The sequence below is a fragment of the Coffea arabica genome, chromosome 1e (genome assembly GCF_036785885.1).
Source record: "Coffea arabica cultivar ET-39 chromosome 1e, Coffea Arabica ET-39 HiFi, whole genome shotgun sequence".
Taxonomy (NCBI): domain Eukaryota; kingdom Viridiplantae; phylum Streptophyta; class Magnoliopsida; order Gentianales; family Rubiaceae; genus Coffea; species Coffea arabica.
In genome coordinates, this window is record NC_092311.1 from 23,813,680 (window position 1) to 23,826,410 (window position 12,731).

Below are 12,731 nucleotides of genomic sequence, written 5' to 3' on the forward strand. Positions count from 1 at the left end.
ACAGTTGTGTTAAAGTTTTTCATCATCATATCTGAATTGGTATTACGATCCAACGCACCATTATTAATGTCTTCTATGCACCTTTCACTCGGCTATGTTATTGGTTGCAGGAAGGAATTTTAAAAATGGGAAAATTCGACAAGCTCTCTGATGCCAGCTTATCAGCTAAGCTTCTAAAGCTCTTCAAGGTTCGCAATAACAATACGGGGGTTGATCCTGCAAATTGTGATTGGGTATGCAATTATCAGTTTTAATCCAAAACTTCTTATGTGACTGTTGAACATTCAAAACATGTGTGAACTCGGTTATGTAGAATGACCTGTCTGACCTTTTTCATACCTCATTTGGCTCAGATACTTGTGCCAGTATGCATAGAGGGGTCTTGGTTTGTCTACAGCTTTGGTGTCTCAGAGAAAGAAGTGCACGTGCTAGACCCTGATAGCACTCAAGCAAAGAGCAAAGACATTAGTGTACTGAATCGACTGGTATGTTGGACAAATTGCTAAATGCATTACGCGATATGACAGTGACACATTAGTGGATTGTAATCAGTTTTACATAATCTTTGGTGATATAGAAACGTGCACTGGGTTTGGTCGTGGCGGCAAAGTTTGGCAAGGAAATTGACTTCTCCAGTTTCGGATTTTCTGTTGTCGATGTCCCTCATCACTCACCCAACAAAGTGTAAATAGTTTGACTTCTCCCGTCATTATTGTTAGAGCGTGTACTAAGTTTTTTGTCCAACATATACACCATAACTGACTAATGAGAAGACAACGTGAACAGGTGTGACAGTGGTGTTTTCGTTATGACATTCCTAGAGCATTGGAGCGGAAGGTTGGCTGTTCGGCTTACAGAGGTATTACAATTGATATCCCTTTTCTCCCTACAATCCATCTGAAATTGATTTAATGCTTGTTACCTCGACACTCAACTATAATAATTCCTACCTCTTGTACTGATAGGAAAATGTTGGCAAGTATCGAGTGCTATACACAGCTCGATTGTGTAACTCAGCGGAGAACTCAAAGTTTCCGGACAGCTTCGCAAACCTGCAAGTACCTAAACGGGCGCAGTTGAATGTTGGTAATGCCTGATTTATAAGTATTGATGACTGGGAGAGAAGGAAGTTCACAAAATTGCATTTGACGTGCTTTTGTATATTATTACGTGTATATGATAGCTTTTGGATTGCTGTAACTAATTTTATTTTGGAGTCTACTGAGAAGGACCTTTCTTTTGAGACAGTAGTTTTGTTTTTCTGGAGACATTAGCATCAATACTGATTAGCAATTTGTATCGTGGTGCTGTTTATTTATCATTTGTGGCCATAAATTATGAATTTAATTCAGGTTTTATGTTGACACTAGAATAATGTCAGTAATAACATTAACGGAGCATTAATTGGTTCAAATGTGTCGTGACTCTATGGTTCAAAGATGCTCGTCGTGATTCTGTGCCAACTATACTGGAACCTACCTTGAACAATGTGTAATTATAGAACAAGCGCCCAATTGTAAGGCTATTTGTTCGTTATGCAATTGGATGTAACTTGTCAGTAAATAATTGACATATGAACAAGTCAGTAAATAATGCAACGATTCATTTGACATGGGTATATACAAGTTGATGGGTATATACACCAAATACTTTAAATTTGACAAGTTGTACGCAGAAAATAATAAAGGGATTGACCCTCATCCAAAGGGAGAAAAGGCAGGGACGGTTACCCTCTGTGACAGTTAATGGCCAAGATTTGGCTAACAAAATTTGTTAGGGTCAGAATTTAACGTGTGCTACTCTTGTAACTGATTACCAACAAGGGGCCACCATGACAACAACTACACAAGGAAGCATTATACAGCTTCAAGAGCAAGACCATAAGCAATATAGGTCAAATGTCATAGAACCTGCCGAAAAAGGTCAAGCAACGGTGCAACCACCTTTGAACGTCAGTGCATCGACGTCACATCTACATGAGCCAGAAATACCACGTAGGTTGCGGTCATATGGTCGAAAGCGGAAAGGTTGGTATAGTTATATTATTCATAAGGTTCTAATTCAAGTAACATGACTGTAACAGTTATATACACACACGGTAACTCTGTTTATACCATCATGCTGCTACCTATATGGGTCTGAATTCTCGCTAATCATCATCGAAAACTTGTAGGCATACTGTCATAACACACCAATGTCAGCTGCATATAAAGCGGACCTGACAAACTGAATTGAGCATAATAATTAAGTATGATTTTATTCCAACCACATCCAGGTAAGGCTAATGTCATATTAAGCTAATTGGGAAGTTACAGTATGTTTGAAAAATTGTTAGTTACATCGTGTTTGAAGATTGTTATAAAATATTTATTGGGAAGTTACAGTGTGTTTAAAGATTGTTACAAAAAAAATTATTTTGGAAGTTACAGATTAAAAATTAATACTGATACTCCGTATTTGAAGACTTTTTACAGTGAATTTGTAGTTTGTTGCAAAATTAGTTATTGAAAGTTACAATTTGAAAATTAATACAAAATTTCATACATGAAAGCTGGTAGTTACAAAGTGTTTGTAGGTTGTTACAAAATAATTATTGGAAAGTTACAGGGTGTTCAAAGACTGTTACAAAATAGTTATTTGGGAAGTCACAGTTTCAAAATTAATACAAAACTTGATATTTGAAAATTGTTAGTTACGATGTGTTTGGACGTTATTACAAAATAGTTTGATTATCAATTTATTTATTGGATTAGTGATACGTAAACCCAATTGTAACAGTCAATTACATGTTTTGGAAACTATTAGAAATTGATTAGGTGATTGACATGTTTAGTTGTCCCATGAATTGGGGTAGAAGAACTGCCAAAAGTAGGTAGCTGGAACGCTACATCGTTGAACCTCTAACAGCTGTGAGTCTGAAGTTTGGACTGCATCCTATTATGCGCTAAATTTTCTCAGCATCATATTTAAATTGGTGTTACGAACCAACACCAACACACTATTATTGACGTCTTCTACACTACTCCCACTCGGGATACCCAAACACATAACCTAACAAATTCGGGTTTTGTGTTTGTTTTAAAAAAACATGTTACTTATTCTATACTTACTAATTCTCCAGAATTATGTTACTAGCTAGCTTATATCGTTTCTTGCCACATAATAACTCCCACCTGTGTGTTGGTCCGTGTTAGCTCCTGATCGACACACAACCACTACTTCAACGGAAGGTTAAAACACAAAAGCTTATGTGGCCCAAAAGGAGTTTTAGATCGTTCAAATGTCTTCATCGAGCAATTTTGGTGACGGATCTTCTGAGTTAAGGTACCAATATCGGTACTGTCACTGTGGAAAAAGGGCTGGGCTGAAGATCGTGGAGTCACAGAAACCAACGAAGGGGTTGCTGTACTTCGTCTGTGAAGGAAAAACTTGTGCTTTTTTCGCTTGGTGTCATTCAATAGGGAGGAATCATGAGCAAGTTCAGGCTAACTACTGCCCTCCCTCACCTAATCGACAAGCAATAAGTAGAGAAAGCTCCTTCGACAGTCCCGGAACAGTGCAAAATGAACCAAACTCTTTCCCGTACCATGTGCACCGAATCGAACAAGATATTCGACAAATGAAAACCTTCATGACGATATCGGTAGCGGTCACCTTTCTGTTGCTCCTAATAGCAATTTTTCGCTGACAGCACTTTCAATTTTTCGACCCATATGATATGAACTTCGCCTGTAGTTTGTCGGAGATATATCCTCTATAGGCAAAGTTACACTGACGTCCTTGTACTGTTGACTTTTCATTTTGGCAGTTGATCTAGAAGATAGAGTAAACAGTAGATGCAGTCGTATAGTTGAATGAAACTGGTGAAGTCACATTGAAAGTTTTTTGTGAAGTTATATGATTGCGTATTTTGTCTGAAATCACCTGTGTTGTTCAATTGTTTTGTGTTAATGACTCCAACTAATTGAAACTATGAATTGTATAATGATGCACAAATGGTTACCTTTATTGTAAATTGTTACAATTCGTACGTTCTTACTTACAGCTTTGTTCGTCCTAAGTTACAACATTCAAGGAAATTAGTTGTCAAATTGAAAATCTTTAATGAAGCATCAGGAGCAGAAGGAGGTGCTTATTCAGGTACTATCACATTGTGGGTCATTGAATGACCAAGGCCATTCAGTTTTACACATCTGACTCTGGGCCAAAAAACTGACATTCATTGTGAGATTTTATGCACAATGTTTTACGTATTACTGTGTATGCACATTGTCGAAATTAAGGTCACTGATGTGTAACTCTGTATTCACATCGGTACCCTTAATGTTGCAATACAGGTCTTACCATGATAAAAACTGTAAAATTTATTTTATTTTCTGATGCTGATTAGTGACACGACGTAACACTTATTAAGAGTATCGATACTAAAAAAATAGTTCAACATTTTGTCCATACGATTGACAAACTGTTCATATATTGTTACAATTCGTAAGTTCTTATTTACCTCTTTGTTCGTTCTGAGTTACAACATATATAAAATTTCTAGTCGAATTTGAAATCCCCTATAGAGCATTGGAGCAGAAGGAGGTATGAACTGCTCATAGAGGTAGTAAATTTGGGTCATACACTGACCAAGGCCATAGAGTGTTACACATCTGACTCTTGGCTAAGAGACTGTTGTTTTGGGCTGTCATACCTCCCTGTGACAGTGTAACTGTGTATGCACACAGTGAAACATACATGAATCTAATATGTAACTCTGTATATAGGTGCTCTCTTAAAAGTTGGTGTACAGGAACAAAACATGATAAAAGTTGCAAACATGTGTTGAAGTCTGTAAACGATTAGCAACAGCACGTAACAAGTATATTCACTGTCGGTACTACAAATCTGGCGCTTTGTACGTAACAAAACTTATCCGACATGGTTCAGTCACTGCATGTGGGTCTACAGTTTCTTCTCCCGTGATGTACTAGTTGCCCTCATATGCGTTCGGGAAGATCTCACTATTTTAATGAGATGTTCGAGAAGATCTCGCTACGCAATTGTTTTGGGGTTCGAAACGATCATCGTAACTATTCTCAATATATACTTAATAAAGTGTCTAACAAATTTAATGTGTCAGTGGGAAGAATTATCGTTTCTGCCAAGGGCAATAGCACAAACAAGAGAAGAGGAAAGGTTCATCGAATATTAACTAGTTGTATTATCACTAGTTGTAATATCGGAGAATATCTAGTTGGAATATTATTCAGTTTTAAATAGAGCAGACGAAAAGCTGCTGATTGCAAATTCATTAGTTATAATAAATTGTAACATACAGCTAACTGGTTGTAACGCAATCCGTACATAGTGAAACGTACAGGTCACTGATGTGTAACTGTTTATCCACATGACCCTTAATATTGGTGTACAGGTCATTTCATGACAAAAACTGCATAATTTGTTTTATTGTGTGAACAGATTTGACACAATTCAATGGCATGCATCGAACTCTACAGCTTCCACTAATTCGACAAAATTGTTTGGCCTGAAATACGTTGTCCAGTGATATTTTACCACATTGTGAGGGTCCTGCGAACTATAAAAGGGGGCGGTTGCAAAAGTATATCCCTCAACAACAAAAATTTTCCCGTCCACCTTTCATTGCTACACAAACATTTTTCATTTTCAATAACTTCACACTTCCCATTTCATTCTACTGAAGGGTGGCAATGAACCCGTGCATGAAATTTATTATGATTATTCTTCAACCCTCCTCTAACCTCAATTGCAGTGACATCAATAGAGGGTTCACACAAAAATCAAGTTCTTGGGTGCTAAATAGCAGCCAGTAGGTTGCATGATATTCGAGAAGATCTCGCTAATTTAATGAGATGTTCGAGAAGGCCTCGCTACATCAATTGTTTTGGGGTTTGAATCGACCATCTCTATGTTCTCAATAGACACTTACTAAAGTGTCTAAGAAATTTTATGTGTTGGGGGGAGGACTTATTGTTTGTGTCAAGTGCAATCGCGCAAACAAGAGAAGAGGAAAGGTTCATTAGATATTAACTGTCGGTAGTATCACTAGTTGTAATATCAGGAAATTTCTAGTTGTAATATCACTAGTTTTAACTAGATAAGATGAAAAACTGCCGATTGGAAATTCATTAGTTGTAATGAATTGTAACATATACATAACTGGTTGTAACTCAACATGTACATGGCGTAATCAAAATTTGTTGCATTTTAAATATTAGTTACCCTACTTTCAAATTACTTGTCCCAACGAAGTATCATGTTCTTCTGCGAAACTGTTACTTATTATGTGGTCATGTGGAACCAAGCCGAGCCGCCAATTGTAACTTCATTTCTGTACTGAAGGAGTAATACCTATTGAAGTGCCTGTAATACTATCTGTAATACTCATATAAAAAAAATTGTAAACAAATTGTCTAAGTTTTAACATACGGGCAAATGACAAGGTGACTGTACAAGCACATCAATAAGCGGTAACGGCTTATTAACTTCTTGTAACGTACATATGCTGGTTGTAACTTCTTGTCACATATGAAAAGTAAGGTGACTGATGTATAACTGGGTATTCACCTGACCCAATTGTTGTTGGAGTACAGGTCATGGCCCGATCGAATTGAATCATTATTTCATCAACACACTATACATTTGACCAAACATTTAGTCTATTCTCTCGTTAATAGGTGGCTGTCATGCCTTCATCTACTCACCCAGGGGTACTATCCCGTGGAGAACAACATGAAATAACACAACAAGCAGTTGGTCAAGTTGCCAGAAGAAACCATTTACTATGCATGGTCTGAAACAGGTGCTCCGTTAAAAATTTCTACATCTTTTTTTCTCCCACCTAATTCTTTATCAGTAGATCCTTCCTTTCATCCAACCAAAAAATAGTAGGTATTAGCATAGTCATGCAATCCACAAACGAAGGATCTCATACAAGCTCACCATCAAATGTTCGGCAAAAAAGACGGAAAGTATCGTTGGGTCCAACAAATGCCATAAGCAAATACGAAACACCAGACGGGAGGATTTTATATGGTGCCAAACACGAGTTCAGAAATGCTCCACTTAACACCAACAACTCTCTGGGACTAGCTGGTCACATTTTTAAAAATACCGTCAACGAGCATCTACCGTCTGGCTATTTCGTTATGGACCATGAACCCATATGGGAGCCTGCTCGTGAGCGAAAAATGGAATTAGAGGTATTTTGTCGTTGGCATGGCCTCCGCGTCCCGAGAAGTCGATCAGCAGATCTTGTTATAGGACCACAAGCCAATGATGCAAGCATATTACATAGACTACAGCGAGAAGTTATGCAGATGGAGCGTAGGCTTCACAGGTTTCACGAGATCCAGGCCGCAAAAAGACATGGTGTTGGAAAACATTTTGATGTTCAGCATATTTTAGCAGATCCCATGCTTATATCCGACCCGGACCTATCTGACTTTACTGAATCAAGCGACGATGACTTTCAAAGGTATATACCCCATTGTCTAATGCATGACGGAGTTCCCAGGTGTTGTATGGGATACAACTAATAACAAGGGATGTAGTCCAATGTTCATCAGGGTAGCGATAAAACTATACTCATTATAATCTCTACTCAAATAAATTGCTTACCATATTTGGATATTAATCATGCCTGTTAAACAGTCGTAACTAGTTGTAACGTAACAGTAACATATCCCTAACTGGTTGTAACCCATTGTGTACTGTTCGTTCTTCCTTTCTATTGCATTGTAAAACTTCATTTTAATGTTACAAATTAGTTCTCCAATGAATCATTTTCTTATGTGCACCTATTACCAACATGTGGTCGTGACCTGGTTTGACCGTAATTCAATTAACCTAAAATCTTGTAATACCAATAGATGTGCCTGTGATACATCATGTCAATGGTGCGCTAAATTCGTCAAGCGATCCAAAATAAATGGCCTAAATGATAATGTTTATATAAAAAATAGCCCAATAATAATTCGAATTTAGCATCGTAACAAAATCAAGACAATTTATACTTTAGATTGTGTTATCTTATACGTAAGTACCTTTGGCGGTGCGATCTATACCAATAAATATGTTATTAAGGTAAGCAATTGAATGTAGTAGAATGGTATACATATCACGATAGCCATTTAACTGTTATGGTCGATTTAGGAAAAAATATCCGATCACAAAAACACGTTCAATTCTATTGTAAAATTGTTACTTCAATTTTCTACCAACTTTATAATTTTCTAACAAGTTTATACAACCCAATACAAACTATTGATGACTACTAACACTAGATGCGATTACAATAGTAATCCACTTGTCTAAATTTGAAAAGAGGGTCCATCAATGGTGCCTGTACAACCTCGTCAATAAGTTGTAACAGCTTATTAACTGCTTGTAACGTACATATGCAGCATTCCCAAGTTGGGACAACCACTTAATGTGTCGTTCAAAAAGTATAGTTAAACATCATTTATCAACCTCCTTCTCGGGGGAAGCGACATCAACGCGTAGTTGCAATCCCTGGGTGTTATTTCTTCCCTGAAATGCGTAACGATGGCAAATCAGCAAATATTATTAATGAAACATACGATTAATGATATACGATATCCAAGTCTCCAATTAATAACATTACATAAATATTTGCTGTAAAGATAAAAGTTTGTCACCTGAGGTGATAGTGCAAATACATGATATGCATCAACATCACAGTGTGTTGAAATTGCCCCACGCTCCTCCTACATTATATGGTATAAGTAATCGACTGTCAACAAATTATTACCAGTACCTATATTGCTCACTTATAAAGTTAAATTAGACTAGACATTATAACAAAAATGATATATCAGACCATTAAGACATCTCTGAAGGAGTTATGATTGGAAAAAATAGAAAATCTGGGATGCATCTATTCTGTAGGGACATTTGCAGGAGGCCCCTGATTAGTCAAACGGTGGACCTTGGAATAATAAAAAATAATATGTTATTAAAGCGAGCATACGTTAACTACATAATTTGCATGATTTGACAGCTTTCGGGTGCCCACCATTACAATTAAAGAAAAAAAAGTAACTCAACTACACGAACAAGAAGGTCTTTATTTTAACTACTAAATGTATGCATACCGTTTGACTTTCATCGATATCGGGAGCAACAGCGTTTGGAGGGCCATTCACTGTCTGACTCATTGAATGCGTCTATGAGTTTCGTATGGGCCAAATCATTGTATAAGACAAACAAAATAGGTATATCAGGAGGAATGACGGCTGTAACAATATTTTCACACAATGTAACATCAATGTAACTATTTATGCTGTTAGAAACATCCAAATAAAAGCAACAGTCATGTCCATTTTATACTAACCGAAACAGAGTCAGTAGATGAACGACATCCCATAAACATGTATTCCTCAAATGAAACCGATGTCGGCTCCGATTCTGAGACCTACAGAATTGACACGGCAATAGTATTATTTCATAATGAATGATACCTAAACTTTAGTTAATAGTATAACGATAACTTAGTTTTAGCATAAATGTTCCCCAAGTACCAAAATTTGATCCATACCGTAGTCTGTGTAGTTCTTGATAATATAGATTTTCTTTTTACTCTGTCAAATTTATCGATCCAACTTCGCATCACTCTACTTTTCTTCCCACCGCCTCGTTTTTTAATGCCTCTTGCGACTACTGCCTCCCCCATTTCATTCACAATTTCAATTTTATCCCGTTCCTCCATATTCAGATTTTTTTGATTTTGCAAAGGTTGCTCTTCGCTTTCTGAGAGGAGGAGCTCAACTCTCTTTGCCAAATCGGATATGACAGTGATTGCTACTTTGCTGGTGTCCTCCGACATTGCTGCTCGAGTTGCGACCTTAATCATGGCTGGAGCGAGCTCCCGATAACGAGTTGAAATCATTATTTTAGGATCAGCCACAACTTCCCGTCTTCGCCGATCAAAACAGTCTCCAGCCCGAGCTCTTTTTGTCCATCGCCTGTTAATGTATTCAGGAAGAATTATTTTTATGCCCACAGTATCAAACACCTTCAACGCGTGCCCACATAAAATGCCTTCATTCTCGTATTTTTTGCAACTACAACGTACACTTAGATCATTCCGATTGAATACCACTATTCTTTCAGGTCCTCCATCATACCTCATGACCGCAAACTCCACAATCATCGCTGCATCTTGTTGTCTCAATATAACCATAGCTGTTGACTCGCCATATTCATTTTGGCATGCAACAAATACGGTTGGTGAATACGTCTCTGATGCATGCACAAGCATAGGTGTTTGCCTAAACCCGACCATGGGGAGCTTTTGCCTCATTTCATATTCTGCGATCAGTTCATTATGTCTCTTTTCATCAACCACCCGATTGAAATGTCTAAAGAACTGCACAAGGTCATGATCTAGTTTCAAATGATTTTTAATTGCTGCATTTAGGCTTTCGCTAAGTTGGGTGCTTCGCATTCCCGCGGTCCATCTTTCTTTCATCATGCACCTTGCCCATTTATCACGAATTCTATACAACCCGGAGAGCCATTCATTATTTTCAAGATTGTGTTTCTTCACCATCGCCTCCCACACCCTATTGAATTGTTCCACTTCTTCAAACTCATACATGCATGCACCCACAATTTTCCTTGTAGTGATTGCCAAGATGTTTCATAAAATTACGCCTTATGTGAAACGTACATAGACCGTGAAATGTTTCAGGCATAACAACTGAAAGAGCGGCTGCCATGGCATGATCTTGGTCGGTTAGTATGGTACTTGGACGCTTTCCGTACATTGCTTCTAGAAATGTACCAAACACTCATATGAAAGAATCTATAGTCTCATCATACATAAGGGCAGCACCGAATATCACAATTTGCCTATGTTGGTTAAAACCCACAAACACTCCAAGTGGCCGGTATTCTTTATTTGTTTTGTAGGTTGTGTCGAATGTGACTACGTCTCCAAAAAATTTGTAGTCAATTAACATTCCTGCATCAGCCCAAAAGATATTCGTTATCTGCTCTTCACAGTCCAGCTGTACGGCATGAAAAAACGATGGATTCTCGAGTGTTTGCTCTTGAAAATAATTCAGCATGCTACCTGCTTCTCCATATTTCAAACTCCTTTCCCGTCGAGTACGAAGATATCGTTTCAGGTCTTCCCGAGTATATCCCACATTTCCCATCCCACCTGCCTCCTTTCCCATTAGCTCATGGCTCTGTTTCAATGAAAGCCCAGCGTCCTCGCTTATTTCAGCTTGGAATCCTTGAGCCTCGCTCACTTTTCTTTGTGATGGCATCATGTGCGCACATTGAGTAATGTGCAACTCATGGTTATGCTCTAAAACAAGATCATGCACACGGTATTTCATTGTTCCTCTAAACAACACGATAACCATTTTAGCTCCACACCCTGTTTTCGTCGGCGCTCGTGTCCTCTTTGGCATCACATCACCTTCGTACTTGCGCTTCACACCTTCCTTGCAGCAACTATATCTCCTAGACGTGGTCACGCCGTCTTTGTCTTTATTCAGATAGTCTTTACGTACACTAAAACCCATTTTAAAGGCATATTTGTTGTAAAACTTGTACGCATCCTCTTCGCTGTTGAACTCCATTCCCAACTCAGGGGTCCCATCTTCTGCCAATTTGCTGCAATCCATTACTTCTGATCCTGCCAATTATGCATCAAACACCCTAATTTGCAACACTTCATGAATAGTATGTACATAAACGACAACATAAATGTATATTACCATTCATAATGTGTTATGAATCATACATTACTCGTATACCAAATTCTATTATTACGCTATCAATATGATTAATGATTCACATCACCTTACTTTTACTCTAAGACAATCTGTGTACAAATACAACTCCATGTACACTAACTTATACGGATTGTAATGTATTGTTAGTCCCACAGACAACCAAGAGGGGGGGTGAATTGGTTTGATTAAAATCTTAACCAAGTTTATGCACTTTTTCGTTAATGAAAATTTACCTTCCTTTTTAGTAATGATCAACCAAGTAGATTAGAAGACAATAGCAATATTGATCGGAGAAGCAAGTATAGATAAGCAATGAAGATTTTATTAAACAGAAATGTAAAATGGAGAAACAAACCAAGTGTCTACCAAGCTTTACCCAAACTTGAAGACCAAACACAAGGAAGAGCTACTTCTCTTTGATGAAAGTCGATCAACTAGATGTACAATGGAGGGAGCACTTCCTCCTTGCCCTAAGCCTCACTTAGTCAAGCCAAGAAGTTTTACAATCACTCAGAAAACCCTCAACAGAGCTACACTAAAGATCCTTTCACTCACAAAAGAAAAGCTCAACAGAAATTCACACCACTTTAAAACAAATCTGCTTTGGAGACTATTTTCTAGCTAAAATATCTCACTAGATCTTGTAAACAAAGTGTGCAAAAGTCCCTTCTTCGTTCAGACCAGTTTGATTTTAAAGGGAACCAGAAATGGGCTTCATCAATGCTTCCAACGGATAGAAGGCAGCTGAAGAGTCAACTAGCCGTTGGGGCTGTCGGACGTCCGACGATCAAATCATCGTCTGAACCAATCGTCCGATGGCATCCAAGTTGACGTTCGGACGTCCGATGCGTCTTGATCGTCCGACACCGCAGCGTCCGATCGTAGGCAGAGAGTTGGCAAGTTAGCTTGGAATTTTTCGGACGTCCGATGCGGTTG

At 38.0% G+C, this 12,731-nt stretch overlaps 2 protein-coding genes across 2 annotated transcripts; both read right to left on the bottom strand.

The window, feature by feature from the left end:
* Positions 1-8,484: 8,484 nt before the first annotated feature.
* Positions 8,485-10,597, bottom strand: LOC113720279 (protein FAR1-RELATED SEQUENCE 5-like). The gene is made up of 5 exons (XM_027245199.1): positions 9,584-10,597; positions 9,380-9,460; positions 9,141-9,212; positions 8,685-8,753; positions 8,485-8,556 (listed from the first exon to the last, which is right to left on the bottom strand). Exons 1-5 carry the CDS (start codon positions 10,595-10,597, stop codon positions 8,485-8,487), a joined length of 1,308 nt encoding a protein of 435 aa, XP_027101000.1.
* A 241-nt stretch (positions 10,598-10,838) lies between these two features.
* LOC113720281 (protein FAR1-RELATED SEQUENCE 5-like) lies at positions 10,839-11,684 on the bottom strand. Its single transcript, XM_027245201.2, has one exon. It carries the CDS (start codon positions 11,682-11,684, stop codon positions 10,839-10,841), a length of 846 nt encoding a protein of 281 aa, XP_027101002.2.
* Between the last annotated feature and the right edge of the window lie 1,047 nt (positions 11,685-12,731).